Source organism: Alexandromys fortis, unplaced genomic scaffold (genome assembly GCF_014885135.2).
Source record: "Alexandromys fortis isolate MF-2015 unplaced genomic scaffold, M_Fortis_MF-2015_v1.1 scaffold_48, whole genome shotgun sequence".
Classification (NCBI taxonomy): domain Eukaryota; kingdom Metazoa; phylum Chordata; class Mammalia; order Rodentia; family Cricetidae; genus Alexandromys; species Alexandromys fortis.
In genome coordinates, this window is record NW_026067947.1 from 8,641,952 (window position 1) to 8,661,388 (window position 19,437).

A 19,437-nucleotide genomic window follows, 5' to 3' on the forward strand; every position below is an offset into this window, starting at 1 on the left:
GGAGAGGGAGGAGGGGGGAAAAGGGAGATGGGGAGGGAAATGGGAGGCGGGGAGGAGGAGGAAATTTTTTTTAAATAAAAAGTATATTTAAAAAAATATTTCCCTCTTATTTTTAAACCAAGGTCAAATGTCAAAAAGTAGTTCTACCAAATATATACCATCTTTATTATTGTACTGAATCCTGCAGTAGCACAGATGTAAGCTTCACCATGGAGAATCTGTGAAATCAAAGGCCATATCAGAAAGCTTTGGATTTGACCACGCATCATGAGAACCTTGTGAAAAGGGCAGATTCTAGAGCTTCACAGAAAAATTAATTCTGTAGCTATAAACTAGGGCAGAGGTATCTATAATTTGATAACTTTAACAGACTCCAAGATAATCTGAGGCTAGGTTTAAACATGAATATCTTCTCATAAAATACATACTTCCTCCCTGTTTACTTTTTTTCTCCCTTAGGGGATATGCACTGAAAGCTCATCTCTTCTTCCTTCAATGTTGCAAAAACACGCAAGTCCTCTGTTGCCTTGCTTTTTGAAAATATGAATCTAATTGGCCTTAGAACAATGTCAACTTACTATTAGCACTCATTTCTAAGTGACATTTATATCTCCAAAATTCACATAAATATTCAGCAGCCATAATTTTATAGACAGAAAAGGTCAATTATTTGTGAAATTTATACAAATGACCTTTTGTTCTTGGCTTGACTCTTTAAAAAGAAGTGACTGCTGGATATGTTTAAAGTACAATGATCTTCAGAAAATGATGGTCTTGTCTTGATTCTGAGAACAAATAATAAGTAAAAATAACTGAAACAAGATTGCTGTCTATTATGGCATAGTTGAAGTAATAAAAGCTAGAATGGTGGGGTAGAAATCATCTGTGGTAGTGTGATCATGATAACGTGTGAGGCTGCCACAAAATTTTGTTACACTTGTTAAAATTTTACAATTTCCCTTTGGTATTCACAGTTATTTTTAATTTTTCCAAATGATTTTATGTAAGAACACTTTACTGAAGCACACTGAAAAACTAATCTGCCCAATTTCCTATAGGGAGAACCAGTGTCCTTTTTAGTTCCTTTTCCACTTCTGACCCTATTGTGGTCCATGGTTGGAGTGATAATCCCTCAAATTTCCCAGGACTAGAGTTTGGCATCTACTGACATACATGAGTATATCCAGAATCTTTTTTTCCATCAAGCTATTCATTTATTTATAAGCACAGAAGGAAATTGGTCTGACTTGCATTGTGTAACATCCTGTGCTTGGTGTCTAGTGTGTGGTTAAAAGGCCCACATACAAAGTGTCAGACAGATACCTTAGAAGATATAATGAAAGTGTGGAAAATTCATTATTTGTCTCCTATCAGCTTGGAAAGGCATAAAGGATAGTAGAAATTGAAGTGGCACTGGAAGTGTGCATGGAATTTTTCTACATCTAGGAGAGCAGGAGTGGTGGGAGCTTTGTATGCAAACAACTTAATCTGCAGCTTTAAAGACTGTCTGACATTTGGCCTAGTTACACTGCAACTCAGAGTTGGGTTATTGACTTTCCTTCCCTGTGATAAGATGCACTTCCTCAAGGATCCTCTGTATACAGGAAAAGAAACTAAAATTGTTCCATGAGTCATCCATCCAACAGCTGACTAAAGACTTGAGGAATGCTTAGTTATACTTAATAATATATATTTTTAGCCTACTTCTACTTCTTGGTTAAATTAACCAAGGCATACAGACATCTATCCTTCCCATATGTGACCCTGACTTTCATCACATAAGAGTAATGATAATGGTTATAGCTTCTATTTATAACATATCCACCATGGAAAGATAGTATTAGATCATTTAATGTGATTTTTCACCATATATCTATGAAAGATACACATTTATAGTATTTATCTTTTGGATATATAACTCTAAACCTTAGAGAAGTTAAACATTACACTGACAGTCATGCCACCAATAAGTCACACAAGGGCATTCAGCTCTAGGAAGCTCTGACTTCAAAGCTGGATATAACTGTAACATCACACTATAGACTTTTAATTAGATTTCTAATGACTTATAGTACACATTTATTGAACTAACAGCAACCTTAAAACCATACACATAGCTTTTTTTTCCTTTGTTCATTATTAGATTGAACCTTCTCAGAATATTCACACATGCACACACATACATAGAGAAAAAAGAGATGCCAATATACTGTTTTTATTTATTAAAGTATCAAATGTATTGTGAAAAGGTTATCTAAATGGAATCTTTCTAGTTCACATTTATGTGGGTACACTTGCATCTAGAGGCTAGTGATGAAGTTCGAGTCATTCCTCAGAAGATATCCACCTTGTATATTTTGGGGTATAGGGTCTTTTATTGTAGGTTGTGACTCACTAATTGTGCCTACTTAGTGACTACTTTTGTCAGCAGGCTCCATGGACACTTCTGTCTGCATCCCAAGTGTAGACACTTTAACAACAGTTATAATGAAATTGATCCGGGTATAGAATTGTAATAAGCATGTAGTCAAAGACAGAAAGTCACCTCCATGTTCATTGCCTAATCTCATTCACTTTTATAAGCCTAGCTATGTAGTCTCCAAGGAGTACAATCAAGATGGCGCAAATTGAGACCCAGAATCTGAGATTCCACCAGGGTTCATTACTTCCATTGTCACCTTTATGAAGGAGGATTGTCATTTCCCAGGGATTTCTGTAAATAGAGGCTTTTAGTCCCACCCTGTCTCACAGCAATTGTTAAAATAATCACTCAGAGGCTTAATATTAATTACAAACTGTTTGGCCTATAACTCATGCTTCTTATTAACTAGTTTGCATAACGAAATTGTCCCATTTATAATAGTCTATATTTTACCATGAAACTTGTGAATTGTTGCCTCACTTTTTGCTTCCCCAGTGGCTGCTGGCATCATCCAGATATTTCTCTTCTGGTATTACCAGATTACATAGGCCAGGTGACAAGAGGCAATAAGTAATACCCATTAGTTTTCTAGCTCAGCTCCTTATATTCCAAGGACATTAGGGATGAAATCGCCAGCATAAGGTCACCTGGCAATATGTGAACCTTGTTGATGTCGGACTCAGCCATACACACAACTTTCCACCTGTAAATTCTCGAAACCAGTCGATGTGTAAAGGTCACAATGAAAAAGTGCTCTGACATTCCAATGTTTAGTTTTCTTTTAGGTTCCTTTGCTACCAGTCTCTGTCTTTGCAGTGGCTGCTCTTTTACCTTTTTTGGTAGGGGGGGCAGTTTCATTTCCTGATTTCTTTTAAACTCTTACTTTTTGTCCTTTGGCAACCTTGTAATTTCCCATTTTTTTTCAGTTTGCTGAGTGGTGAGACATAGACATGCTTCCTTATGAATCTATATTATCTCTCTTCCATGTTCCTTTCAACACCCCACCAGATATGACAGCAAAAATGAACACTCTTTTCTCCCTTCTGCTAGACAGCTAAGTGTTCCTTTAAAACCTGCTTCATTGGGTTGATTTAGCCCAGTTTTCCATCTGATGTGTTTAGTAGGTGCTAAATGACATTTACTTAATATTTTATGGAAAGCAGCCCACTAGCACACCATTTGGCATGCCATTGGGATAAAGACACATCATGACACCCAATTATTATGTCATTTAGCAATTCCTGTTATCTGTCATCTTTTAATTTGTGTCTTGTTTCAGACATCAGGAAACTGAGTTTGTGGTCTGTGTTAGTCACTACAAAGCTGTTGCTTAAATTATGTCTGTATCATAAACAGAAAGATAAATCTTAATGGATTCTGAAATCTGAATGTCCACTTCTTTGTTTTCTCCCCCTTGAAATTTAGGAACATTGAAGCAAATACTTTGAATCTTTTTACTGTTCACACCCATAATATCACATTAGGCATGAAATAGAAATAAATATGAGATATAGTCAATAGAAGCATTTTATTCTTATTTAAAATGAACTAGATTTAACGTCTCTTCCACAGATAAGACTTCTAAATAGACTTTTCATTATTTCCATAAAAAATAGAATAACTTTTTGGATAATCAGTTTATATGAAATACTTGTCTGTTGAGAAAGATTACAAAAAAACAACAACAACAACAAAAAAAAAACTGATGGGTTTGATCACCCAGACCTGAACTCCTGGCTATTCAAGAGACTGAGGCAAGAGAACATTGCATTTGCAGTCAGCTTGAACTGTAGAATGAGATCAAGGCCACCTGGGTCACATCATGTGTTCAAAGGATATATTTGGTACCTAAGTGAGGGTCTGTCTCATTTATTTTAAATTGGAAAAGAGGGGAGATAATAGAGGTGCTCCTTATTGGTAAAGTACTTGCCTGCCATGCATAGAGTCCAGGGTTCATTCCCTGGAATGCAACTTAAAGAAATTCTAGAATGCTTATCTTCCAAGAACTGTAGAAAAACCCTGCTTTTTAAGCAAAGGTAGTTTTGGAGTCCCTTCTGTTAACAACGTCTTTTCATAGATCTTCAATTTGGTTTCCATTTCCTTCTTCTTCATGTCACTTCATTCATTATCCAGTAAACCAGGTCACTTATGACTAACATAACTCAGTATACAGGCTCTAAAAATATATTTTTCTGGAGAGAGGTAGAAAAGAGGCCAAAGAAAGAAAGAAAATACTAGAGATTCATCACAGCACTTTTGGTAGGCAAGAAAAATATTTAGGGATCATCAATTTAGGTTTATATTATAATAATTTAAAATATTTTGTGTGCTATAGAGATAATTCAACAGTTATGAGAGCTTAACCACTCTTCCTAAGGACAAGAGTCTGTTCTCAGAACACACACTGGGTAAATTACAATAATTCCACCTCCAGTATGATATTCATGTGTGTATACATGCCCATAAGCAGATGCACTCCACAAAATTAAATATAATAAATATAGATCTTTTAAAAATATTTTGTAATGGATTGTGTTGTAATATTTAATTTCTTAATGCAAATAATATACAATACAAACTAAAATAATTATTTTTTTTAATTTTTCTGCTACTATCTACAAACATATAGAAATCAATCAGCAGGTAGTGGGTCGATCAGTTGGAAGATTGCTTATTTATCATGAACGAAGGCCTGGGTTTGATCCCATCCCTGTATAAACTAAGAACAATGACATACTTGTAAATACTATAATCAGGATGTGGAGATGGGATGATCATTAGTCAAGGTCATCCTCAACAACATAGAAAAATGTCACAGCCTACATGAGGTACTGACCCATTAACTGAATAAGCACTTTAGTACTTACTTATTTTTATTTAATTTTTTAAACAAAATGTCCAAGTTAATTAGTATATAGAATTATTAATGCTATGAATAAATTAAAAATGGCCTTTACCAATAAGAATAAGGAAGATAAACATTATAAAAATGCATAATTTTTGAAATACCTGCTAATTGCACACCTTATAAAATGTAACTAATTATAGAAATGGAACAGCCATGAACTTGCCATCATTATTTTTCTTGAATAAACACATACTGCAATGCTGTATATACAAACATATATTAATATATATGTATACATACATATTAATATATATATATACCACACCCATTAATGTACATGCCATACATACCTCAGACTATACATACTACACAAACAACACACATGAGTTAAACATCATACACACATATCACACATACACACACACACATATACACACACCATTCACACATATTACAAAAACATCCCAAACACATATATCAGACATTGTCTTCTCATTCATATGCCACCTGTTTCAATGAAAATGTAAATTTAGATTGTCCAACAGATGTGGAGAGCAAGCAATTTCTTTAAAATGGAAACAAAATTTATTCAGCCATCCTTTGGTAGAGAAAGCCCTTGCAGAGGCTTGACTAGATCTAGTAAGTTTACTAACAAAACACCCATGTCACAGTTTACTGATGTGAAATAATAATATGCTCTTTAGGAATGAAGAAGACCATACTGTGAACTGTAGGCAACATGGCTTAGAGATATCTGTATTCCTTGTCATAATTTCCAAGGAAAGAGAGAATAGTCCTTTGCACAGACAAGGATGACTGAATAGTGAAAACAGAGTTTGTAGAAAGTCTTATCTTACTGCTCTACCAGACCTCACTTCAAAACATAGAAACATTAGGTTTCCAACCACATCAGTGGTCCCTGAAGAGTATGTAGAGGAAAATCACCTGAGGACTGTCTACAAAGAAAACACAGGGGAACTCATCTGCCTACCATCCCCTTTGCTGCTGAGATCATATCATATAGTCTTATGATGCAGGACCTTAGAGAATATGGGAGATTCCTAAAACATTTCGAAAACAGAGGGTTTTAATGGAGGTTCAGCCAAGCATATTGGAGCCACAAACTTGTATGTGTGGAGAGATTTTAGTTTTTTTTGTCTGGCTCTTCAGAAAAGAAAAGAAAAGCTAAAGTTCTTTTGGAAATTCTGAACACATACCTCCCCTATGGGTCTTTAAAGTCTCTACTTTTTAAGACTATATATATGGATGTGTGTGTATTTACATATGTGTTATTATGTCCATATATGCAGACTTTTCCTCAAATTTTAGAAGAACAGAGCATAGGTAAATAAAATACTTGCTCATAAATGTTCCTGAACTTCCCTGCATATCTTTCTTTCTGTTTGGATACTGGTTTAGATAGCAGGTGTATGGTGCTGTGCAGGGGATGACCTGTGTCACTTAGTATGTTGATGTGCCTTTCAGTCCTGTCCCTGTCACAACAACTGCAATTTAACATCTCTTAGTTTTTTTTCACATTTTGCTATATGAATTATTCCATGAGAATATAAACTAGGTTCTAATTAATTTATTAATTCTGAAATTTAATCCTGTGCAGAGGTGTCAGATAGTCTCTCTGTTCTACTGTCATTGGTGCCATTTAAGTAGTTGACATAAAGGCTAGGAAAATGCTGACAGAGGTGTCTGCCACCAGATCCTGCAACTATTCAGTCCCAAAGAAACACATAGAGGCCTACATTAATTGTAAACTGGACGGCTTATTAGCTCAGGCTTCTTATTAACTAATTTTTACATTTTAAATTAGTCCATAATTCTTGTCTGTGTTAGCCATGTGTCTTTTTGTCAGTGAGGCATTCTCATCTTGCTTCTTCTGTGTCTGGGCAAAACTGCAGACTAAGCCTTTCCTCTTCCCAGAATTCTCCTATTCTCGCTTCCTCACCTATACTTCCTTTCTGGTTGTCCTGCCTATACTTCCTGCCCAGCTACTGGCCAATCAGAGTTTTATTAAACTAATACAATTGACAAATCTTTATAGGATACAAGTTCCACAGTACTTACTCTTTGCCCCACCTTTTTTTTTTTTTTTTTTTTTCAGAACAGGAACTCTGAATCTGACTCTTTTGTTTAGCTTTTTTTCTTCCTAAGCTACTAGGCCAACCTGTTTATAATTAATGTAGACCTATGTGTGTTTCTTTGTGACTGAATGACTCTAGGACTGGGCAGACAGAAACCTCTGTCAACATGGAAAGATAATCTTTATTTTTATTTATTCATGTGTGCTTTAGTATTTACTTTTTAGTCAATTAGAATGCTAGCCATTTAGGTAGCTTATTAAGTGATGAATTCTTAAAAGAGAGGTTATTAATTGGTAATGTGTTTAGCATAGATATTACACCATACCTTAACTATAGTGATCAGCTGAAAAAGCCTTGAAATGCAATATCAATATTTGATGTAAAATGGATTCCAGAGGGACATTTTACTTTGAGGCTGAATTGTGAAGAATAAAATTTATACACACTTTCTGCCTCTCATCTAACTCATTTCATTCCAATCTATTTTACATTTTCCAGATATCAGTAAAATTAGACAGTCAATTAAAATTTCATGGTCTACAGTATTATCTTCAGACAGAACCAGAAGCAATACTCTAGTTAATAATCTCACTATAAAAATAGCAGTATTGCTCTAGTTTCAGCAATAAGAAATTATAATTGCTCAATGTCCTAATTTCCTTTATTTTAAGAAATTTAGCTGTTGCTATTCTTCTGTGTCCTTACATCTTCATAGACTATCACAAAAAATAAAGACTCTTTTTCACCTCAGATTAGAGTCTATATATAAAGACCTGTTTTCTATATGTAAGGGAATTGGCTAATATTTACATAATAATGAATTAAAGTTATAAAATATATGTAACTGTTATTCTTATTTATACAGTTTATTATACATACCACATTCACTTTAGGAAAACAAACATACAAAAAAGAAAAGAAAAACAAAACAATAGGAAAAAAATCAATATACTGCTCTGAGAATTTGATGTCCATTTTCCAGATAACTGAACTCTAATTGGTTATTTGTTGTGATGTTGAACCTCCCAGCTTTGTTATTTACAATAGCCCATGGGGCAGAAGACTAATGGTTTGAAGGAGCCTGAAGGACATTACAACTTTTTATTGCTTTATTTGCTTATGATTCTTCCATGATACTCAAAAGATAGAAATATTGCATGCTCAGTCACTTGGTAAAATCTGACTTAAGCCTTAACCTTGTAATGTCTCCACGTGTGGCAGTTTTATATGCCATGTAGCAACCTACCCACTATCTTTTGCTGTCAAGCATGGTTAGCTGTACAGAATTCCTATATTATACACAAATTATGAAATAAAATAGATATTTTGGTACAGAAAACTACTACATATTCCCTTTTCTGTAAATTGGATGGTCATGCTACATCTAAAACATGTGAATGTTGTTAAGGTCAACTTCTTGCACAATGCTTTAAATATAAATGTCATAATGTACAATTTATTTAAATAATAGAACACTCATACTAAATAAATTGTGGGAAATGTCTCTATTTAATTAAATGATGGGTTGAATATCCCAAGTGAATATATAACTTGAAAATAAAGACATGAGGGAAATAGAGTTTTTCTTTAAATGTAGAGACACACAAGTCAAGTGTCAAAATTTGGTGACACCAAAACCAGAAACAGTCCAGAAATAGATAAACATGGCTGATTCAAGACAAAAAACACATAGATGGATCCAAACAGATCCAAGATAGTGAGAACCAGTCACAACCAAAAAACGTATCTTAAAGAGTATTTTTAACTATGGCACAAAGCAAAGGCCCAAATAAAAATATGATCGCTGAACTGAATTAGAATGACAGGAATAGCTTGCATGTAATGAATTTTCATAACAACTCTATTAAATGGCTAAACAGACAAATATCATGAAGTCAAGGAGAAGAGTGTGTATCTCTTAGCTAGGCTCATCTTTTGGAATTACACTCCTTTCAACCCCTGACATTCTTTTTTCAAGGTCCACCCATATCGCCACTTGTCTTATGGTTTAAAAGCATTATGGTGTGTGTGTGTGTGTGTGTACGAGCACATGTGTATATGGATGGATGGATGGATGGATGGATGGATGGATGGATGGAGATCAAGTATCAAGTAGAAAAAGACAAATATTATGTGATCTCACTCCATTATTGACTATGCAAACGTTGCTCTCATAGCTACACAGAGTAAAAGAGTAGTGACCAATGTGTGGAGAAGAGTAGGGAAGGATAAAATCCAAGGTCATTCAGTAAGCAAAGCACTTTTTTCCTAGAATAGTGTTGAGGGTGAACATAATTAACAGTAATTTATGAAATTCAAAATAATTAGAAGACATGTTTGAATCTATTCATCATAAAAGAATAATAAAACTTTATGATGGTAGCTATGTTAATGGTCATGAATTTATTACTACTCAGTGTATGCATGAATCCAAGTATTTTTCCCTTATATATCTGTGCAAATATTATCTGTTAATCAAAAATATTTCTTTTAAAGTTTGGAATATATTTTAGGGACCTGGGTTCAAATTGAGATGTGATATAGTTGTTCCCTTTTTGTTGTATCATTCAGAGTTATGTAGATGTAAGTTTCTGTTGCACCTGGTCCTGCAGTCTTTCAATCCCAAATAATTATAAACTATTTGGCTTCTTAGCTCAGGATTATTATTAACTAGCTCTTACAACTTAAATTAACCCACAATTCTTTATCTATGTTTAGTCACCTGACTTGCTATCTTTTTCTCAGTAAGGCATTCTCATCTTCCTTCCTTTGTGTCTGATGGATGTCTACTCTGGTTGCCCTACCTGTACATCCTGTTTATCTAATAGCCAATCAGAATTTTATTAAACCAATATGCAGAACAAATCTTTACAGTATATAAGAGTATTATACCCCTGCAGAGTTAAGGAAGAGTTTTCATACTTAGAGATAGAAAGCTAGGTTGTTAACCTTAAACCTACTAAAATCTAGCTAGCCAGACTGAGTTCAAATTTTAATTATTAGTATCATTCAATCTGCATACTTAAGACACAGGTAATAGCAATATCTTTTTTTACTACACACACACATACACACAATACATAGAGAGAGAGAGAGAGAGAGAGAGAGAGAGAGAGAGAGAGAGAGAGAGAGACCTGGAGACTTGGGGTATTAACTAGTTCTGATTATCTAAATTTTGAATATAGGGGCTTCAATTATGTCATGGTCCATTTGACCACCAAAGTCAATGTTTTTTTTTTTGTTTTTGTTTTTTTTTTTTTTTGCCACACAGATAATACTACAATGATTCAAAAGAGAAATAATTCTTATGGTAGTGTGGCCATCATAGTTATCTTCTGTGTTAGTAAATCAATGCTTAAAACTCATCTATAATAAGGGATAAATCATTAATCCTGATGTTAAGGTATGTGGAAAGTTGGGGTGGGGAGGGTAGGTAGATCAGTTAGTAAACGGTTTGCTGTGCAAGGAACTCATTTGAGTTTTACTCCCAGACCTCATGGGGAAAATTATGTAATGTTTTGTATTCCTGTAATCAAATCAGGAATGAGGCAGAGCCAAGAGAATCTTGGGGCTCACTGGGAAGCCAGCACAGTTGACACAGCAAATGCAAGTTCAGTGAGAGATCTTGATTCCAAAATCAAGATGGATATCTCCTAAGAAACTACATCTGTAGATGTTAGGAAAGATTAGAAACTAGAAACTGTACATATGTATATAATAATTCTTCTATTACATTTCAAGAATTGACTGGACTATCTTAATTTCAGATTAAGAAAATCTTTTATGCAAGCTCATTCTTCACAAATAAAATTATACACATAGGAATTTACATCCAGTTAATGCTGCTCTTAGTGATTTACTGTATCTTTTATAACCTAGGCTGCAGATATGGGAAGTGAATGAATACTTAGCAAAATAAGTTTCTGAGTTCTAATATATATATACACATATACATATAATATATATACACACATACATATATATATAGTGTACAGTGTGATTGGCTTTATGGTGAGGTCTCGATCCATTTAGACTTGAGTTTTGTAAATAGTGATAGATATGGGGAACTAATACCAATACTACTCAAAATTTTCTACACAATAGAAACAGATGAAACCTTGCCAAACTCTTTTTATTAAGCTACAATTACCCTGATACCCAAACCACAGAAAGGCATTACTAAGAAAGAGAATTACAGAATAATCTCACTCACGAACATTGATGCAAAAATGCTAAATAAAACACTGGCATTGGCAAATTGATTCCAAGAATAAGTCAAAACCATCATCCAATATGATCAATTCAGCTTCATCCCAGAGATGCAGGGATGGTTCAGTATACCAAAATCTGTCAACATAATCTACCATATAAACAAACTGAAAAATAAAAGCACATGATCATCTAATTAGATGCCAAAAAAGCTTTTGACAAAATACAACAGTTCTTCATTATAAAGGTCTTGGAGAGAGCAGGGATACAAGGAACATACCTAAACATAATAAAGGCAATATATCCTTTGAGTTGCTGAAACCCTTTCCATAATTCTATGGAGTTCAAATATAACTGCAATAATCTACATGATTGGTGTTCTATGAATATTGTCTGAAATTAAAAAGCATACAGTCAATCAAATTATTACTATTTTATTTTCTTCTTTATAATTATACTCTCTTGGCTGACTATTCAAATGTTCATTTTTATTATCAAAATGTTCTTCCTGATTTTTGGCAGGTTATAATGAATATATATACATATATATATATATATATATATGTACTGTACATTGTTCTTTTAAGTCTAAGGAAACCTAAGTATAGTATAGATATATTTTAATTTTCTTTCTGTATGTGACAATAAAACTTTCTTATAATATATATTTTCTAATATCCCCAAACAAGCATAGTAAAATATCAATGTTGTTTCTATGAAAGTATTGTCAAATTGTGAAGTAAGGTTTTTTCAGTTCAGAGTATGCCTTTCCCTTACCTATAAATATCAGTTTTACTATAACTTGATTACGGTTGGTGTATTCTTGTTCTTTCTCCTTGTTGTATATGAGGAGTGTTTAGTTATTGTTAGGTAGCAGCAGCATAGTGTTTTTAATAATGTAAAATGATTTACTGGACAATATTGATTTTACGCTGTGGAAAAAGATTTTAGTAGTCTTTGAATGCTAAAAGTAGAGAAGGCACAGCATTGCTTCTTACTCTGATCTTTTCTGATTAATTCAGCCAAAGGCATAATTTTTGTATACAAGAATAAGTTTGCTACTCTGTCAATGATGTAGTATTGGAATTCTTAAGGTGAATCAGGGATTATTAAGCCAGATGCTTCAAAAATCAGAAATATAATTTACATCCACTCTGAGAGAATGCTATAATGTCATAAATTTCATGGCCTAGAACATTCTAATTCCTTTTCTGCTCACTGACAGGAATTTGGAATTTTTCCTCAGTAGCAAGCCCAGCATCAAACACTGGTCTCATGTAAATTCTATTTGGCTAATATTCACAGTGGTTCAAATTGGGTAATTAATTATATTAGCACCATTTTGTGTTATACACATATTAGAAACAATGATTTGTTTGCACTTCTACAAATAACATTTTGTTATAGTTAATAGATATGACATTATTGCAAATGGACTTCCCATCTTCCCTTGAAAACAGTCTTCAATAATATTAGTTTGTTGCTACTTTCTTTCTGAATTCTGAATGGCAATCATTATTTTAAAAACTGACTTTTTGTAACATTGATAAATAAATTTATATGGCATTGAAATGGAAACCTAAATTTGGAAAAATGAATCATATGCCATTTTGGGATGTCACTTCTGCTATGATCCTACCCATGATAGGTTTGTACGTTCCAGGGTTGGAATGTGAAGATTAGACATGTTAGGTAGATAGAACAGAGTTAAGAAAGAAACTCAGAGACACAGACTAGTAATGGAAGGGTAACTCAGCAAATACTGAGTGTTGAATTTGCCCACATTTTCTTGTTGTTGTTGTTTGTTTTGTTTGTCTCACTGCAACTTTGGAAACTGTCCTGAGACTAGCACTTGTAGACCAGGCTCGTCTTGTATTCTCAAAGTTCCACCTGTCTCTGCATCCTGAGTGCTGGGATTAAAGGCATGCACCACCACTGCCCAGCCTCTTTTTTAATTCGTGTTTATACCCCAATGCAAATGGGATGTAAAAAGCAAAGACTACTTTAACATGACATAAAGGACAACCAGAACATTTACTTGCTTCAGTACTTGAGACATCAAGCCAATATTTCCCAGGTAAACTTTTTGATTTTGGGGACAGGAATATGCACTGAAACACACCCTAGACCAAGTATCCTATAGACAGTCATTCCCTATGTCAAACCTTCTGTTTTAAATAAAAAAGCATAGAAATATGCTTGAATTTTTGGATCTTTGGTGAGCATGGAGCCAATTCACCACTCTAGGCCATCATAATGTCCAAGAAACAATCAACAACACTCTAGGTCAGGATATCTTTTCTTGTAGCCACAACTCTTGTCAACAATTTTAAAAGAGCAAAAATAAGTTCTAACTCTCTGACCTTCAGACAAGGTGGAACAGGCTCACATCTGTGTGTGTCCCAACAAAAATGTTTTATTTGTTCCCATTTTGTCTCTAATAAAAATATTTTTGAGGTAAGAAAGAACACACTTGGGTTTTCTCTATTTACATTAAAATTATGATGTTTGCATAGATACTTCTGAATGTCAGAGAAAACTTGAAGGAACCATTTTGGAAACACTGGAATCTGTGAAGTATTCATCTTCTATGTAGTATATGGTAAAAGAATATTTAATTCCAAATGGTACATGAATAATTCATGAGTATACTTTACTCTGCTACTTTCTGGTATGATGTGCTCCATAATAAGCATAGCCCTTGCTCACAGAACCATACAGATGGTCCTTCCAACTGTCTAGCAGAGGTAAATAATTTCATGGTTTACACCTTATTGTTTGGTGATTTAAAAGCCTATGTAAACTTGCTTTATGAATTGACTGACTATAATTAAAGGTTGGCCTCCATTCTTATGAAACCAAGTTCAATTTTCAAAAGTGAGTTGACTATTCCAAATGTATGACAAATGCTTACATTTTTTATTCATCTCTCAATTGAATGTTGGACTATCTGGCACTCAATTATTTGATTTTTTAATATACACTGAAATAAACAATAATAATTCAAGCCATAGCATAATATTTGTACCAAAATCATAAGAATTTATGCTGTTTGAGTTGTTTTCAAATTAAGAGCAGGATAATAGTAACTGATTCTTACTATATATTCATCATTTAAATAGCATTTGAAAATATTTATAATTTATTCATATCAAATAGCCTTCCATTGTATATTTTCTTTTTAGAATATTTATCTTGGAGGATGGCAGCCTTAAGATATGCAACGTGACCAGGTCCGATGCTGGGTCTTATACCTGTGTAGCCACAAATCAGTTTGGCAGTGGGAAAAGTAGTGGCAATCTCATCGTGAAAGGTAATTTTTTTGGTTTCAGGAGGACTTGTTGCATATTACAGTCACCTAGGCATATCTTGACTAGCATTACCAGGCCAAACTGGTAACATACTGTATGTGTAGAACATTTTAGTTCAACATTTACTTAAGAGTTCTGCTACTACATTCATCAACGGAATGCCAACTGTAAGAATGTAATGCTGTGGTAAATGTGAATTTTTTTTGGCAGTTAACAATGCTAATGTATGCTTTTTACGCAGTGCTAATATCTGCTTCAGAATATTAAAACTCTCCACATGCCTTAGTGTTTGGGATCATAGACATTTTCATACAGTTCACAAGTAGCCCCCCTTTGTTGGTTAAATGCCATTCAGATGCTCTTGTTTTGTATGAACATTTTCTACATGTTCCTTTTCTATTGCTGGGAGACAACACCATGACCATAGCAGCTCAATGAAAGAAGGGCTTATTTTATTGTTTCACAGGAAATAGGAGTCCATCCCCATAATGGCAGAGAGCATGACAACACACAGGCAGGCGTGGTGGAGGGCAGAAGCTGAAAGTTCACATCCCAGAGAACACATTGGGAATACCTCAAGCCTTTTGAATCCTTAAAGTTTATCTCCAGGCAAGCCTCCTCCAATACAGCTTTACCTTCTAATCATTCCAAAAGAGTTTTGCCAACTAAGAACCAAGTTTTAAATATTTGATCCTATAATAGATGGAGGGGCATTCTCATTCAAGTCATAATGCTGTGTATCTAAGACAGTCCAATATAAAACATGATCGTTTGTTTAAACAACTCTTGGTACATAAGTAAAAAAAAAAAAAAAAAGATGGAGTTTTGTGAAACCACAAACACAAGAAGTTTTTTTTTTTTTTTTTCTTTTTGAAGCAAGGTTCCTCTGTAGTTTTGGAGCTTGTCCTGGAACTAGGTCTTTTAGATCAAGCTGGCCTCGAACTCAGAGAGATCCACCTTTCTCTGCTACCCAAGTGTTGGGATTAAAGACAGGTACGACCACCACATGGCTAGCAGTTTTTTTTTTCAAAGAGAAAACACCAAAGTTACATTGTCCACAGGAGATACCATATCCCCCTCCTAGCAAACAGACACTCTTCTGTGATTTGGCAAGGTAAAACTGCATATTCGACTGTTAAGTCTTAAGCTAATATCAACTCAAACACACGCTCATTTATCACCAAGGGACATAATTAGCATCAGGATTGTCTATTTTCTACATTTGCTACTTTATTATATTTAATATCAGCTCATGAAAATGGTATGTTTACTGTAAGCCATGCCACTTCTATTATTTCTTGTCTCCTGGATGATAAAAATGACTGGCTCAGTAAAGCAGTGTGTGCAGTTAATTAAACCCAAATGATTTGATTCTTCAATTTTGTTTTCTTGAATTTTTGGGATAAAAATAAATATATTACTGAAAAAGAAGTTTGTAACTAACTTCAACTATCATTTAAAATAACTCAAGGAAAATAAATACTCACCTTTATCCCTGGAAGGTATTTCTGCCAACTTGTCTCAAGTGTATGATATACTGTTGACATTTGTCTGAGACACTCTGGGAAAATGTAACTGATAAGAATCAATGTCAAAAATCCCACCAGTGTAGTACACTTTCAAAAACAAACAAAAAGAAACTACCATTCTTGTGATTGTATTGTCATCAGTGTAAAACAGAGATTGACTTAGTGTTTCAAGATGCATGTCATGGTTTTATTGAATAGGAAGGTATTTCTGTAACAAACTTTCCAGTGCTTACATACAGAAAACAGCTTTATATTTGAAACATGCTTTATATTTGAAGAAACAACATGTTATAGAAGAGAAATAATAAGTTTTATTGCATCACTTCTAATTAAGACTCTTCAGAATGTATATTTTTATTTAATGATAACAGATGATAAATAAAGCATGGTGGAGAATGTCATGCCATTGTAGTTAAATATTACAGGTGTGGAGAAACCCATGAGTATACAAACAGGAAATAGGAAGGATAGAAGTCAACAGTAGTTATGTATTCTGGTGTGAGAAGTCCTTCTGTATATGTGTTGCTTTTATTGGTTAATAAAGAAGCTGCTCTCAGCCAATGGCTTTACATATTATAGCCAGGTCATAAGAGTTATATATAAAGAGAGTAGGCAGAGTAAGGGAGATCCATGTAGCCACCACAAGAAATAGTTGCTTCTGCTGGAGCCCACCGAGATTTTCCCTGTAGGCCACAACCTCATGGTGATGCACAGATTAATGAAGATAGGTTAATTTGAATATAAGAATTAGCCAGAAATATGCTTAAGCTCTTGGTCAAACAGTATTGCAATTGGTACAGAATTCTGTGTGATTATGTTGAGTCTGGGCAGTTGGGAAAATGAACAAATGGCCTCTACCAACAGTATTTTATGAGGATCAATTTATGTAAAATATTGAGAAATCAAACTGATCTACACTTTGAAATATCAAAGTAAGGCTGATGATTTTTGTTGGTAAAATACCTTAAATCTCCTCACTCCAAGGGCTCAGGAGAAAAGGTTTCTGGCTAGACCAAACCAAAGGAAAGACTTCTTCCAAGTCAAGGTCCCCGAAATCTTTAGTATCACAATGCTCACTGCACAGAATTAGTTAACGAAAATAAAGGAACGGTGACTTACTTAGAATTCTCTGGAATGTGCTTTGTTTTGATGATCACAGTGCAAGTATTTTTGCTTCTGTGTTCTGTGGAATTTGTTTCTAGTTCTTGTAATGGGAAAAAAATAATCACTATGTGAGGGCATTTCTAACAGCCCCACGGTAATCCACAAATATTCTATTTCCTAAAGAAAGTCTTGGTTTATAACATTATTTTCATTTTTTAAAGAGAAGACAACAGGAACAGACTTATCCTTTTGTCTACTACTATTTACTGGATTTGTTATTTTTTTTTAATTTAAAGTTTTCAAGGATTTAATAAATAAGTACACTGTATTTATATCATTTGTACCCCTCTGACTCTTTCTGTGTTCCCCAATTTCCCTTGAATTCATGAGTTCTTCCATAATTACCATTGTCATATATAAACTATAGAGTCTATTTAGTGTTGCTCTTATGTTCACATTTCTAGGGCTGACCACTTGCCCTTGAATAACCTATAAAGCCCTGGGGGGGACAATTTTCTCTTTTTCACCAGCCACTGATTGTGTATAGCTCTTCTTTCAGAGATGGCACGTTATGAAATATTGTCCCTACATGTTGTTGTGTGGTCAACAGGCAACTCATGTTTCAGCAACCACATTGTTAGGTATGAAGAGGGCAACTTCCTTGTGAAGTCAAGAAGGTACTGTCTCAAACAGAAGTCCTGTTAGTATGACTTTTGGCCTCCCTCCACGTTGTTCACTTTGTCACTAATGGACCCAAGCATCCTTCTACACTTCAGGCTTCTTACAGACTATATAGTTCACTAACTTATTTTGTTGATAGTCAGGGCACTACTTTCCATTTTAGTCCAGTAACATAAATAGGGCAAGAACAATTTATGTTTTAATTTGAGATGAATTCTAAGAACAACAGCACTGACAGCTGTTTCATATGCCCAGTATAGAGCTTGAACGGTTATTCTGCAAATCTATCCACAAATGTTTGCTGTACTGGTTTATTTTCTCTAAAATTTGACACAGTTTTGACTATTTCAGAATCCAACCTTCAGAAACAACTCACAGCAAAGAAAAAAAATGCATCTATTAAATACTTTCACCTTTTCCATTTTGGGTTTTTATATTCTCTGGTTTCAAGTAGATATGACTTAACATGCAAGGGTAAATAGAAAGCTGTAGGAAATCTGAGAACTTTGTGAAGAAAATCCACTGTCCTAGTGAGTCTTTTTGTTTGCTTGCTTGTTATTTTTGTTTTGTTTGTTTTGGTTTTCAAAACAGAGTTTCTCTGTAGCTTGGTCACCAGTCCTGGAACTCAATTCTGTAGACAAGGCTGGGTTAGATCTCACAGATTCTGCCTGTCTCTGATTCCCAAGGGCTAGGATTAAAGGTGTATGCCACAACCACCTGGCTCTGTCCTGATGTTTATGCACTGGAGGTTGACAGACCAGCAGAAAACGTGCCAGTGTTAATGTAGCTGATGTGTGGTTGTCTAATTATTATTTACTTTCATTTTATATGCATTGGTATTTGGTATGTATATCTGTGTGAGGGTGTGAGGGTGTCAGATCTTGGAGTTACAGATAATTGTGAGGTGCCATATGTGGCTGGGAATTAAACTTGGGTCATCTGGGAGAAGAACCAGTGTTCCTAACTGTTGAGCCATCTCTCCAACCCCAAGTTATTATTTATTTGTATATAGTTATAGAAATGATATTTGTTAGGTTCTTTATTTTAATTTTTAGAAAATATGTAAATCTCACAATAAGGGAATTTGAGTTTTTGTTTGTTTACCAATGACAAAAAATACTACACAATATGAACTTACAGAAAATTATATCCATTCATACAGCAGTAAAATTACAGATATACACAAAACGTATACATAGTATATTTCAAGCAGTTTTAATAAACTATTATTGACCTG

At 34.3% G+C, this 19,437-nt stretch overlaps 1 protein-coding gene across 1 annotated transcript in view; it reads left to right on the forward strand.

Annotated features, from left to right (window-relative positions):
- LOC126506075 (contactin-6) overlaps window positions 1-19,437 on the forward strand; it is a 340,519-nt gene that overhangs the window by 276,058 nt on the left and 45,024 nt on the right. Inside the window, exon 12 of the mRNA XM_050149362.1 lies at window positions 14,761-14,888. Coding sequence (XP_050005319.1) covers window positions 14,761-14,888 — 128 coding nt within the window. The remainder of the gene's footprint in view (window positions 1-14,760; window positions 14,889-19,437) is intronic.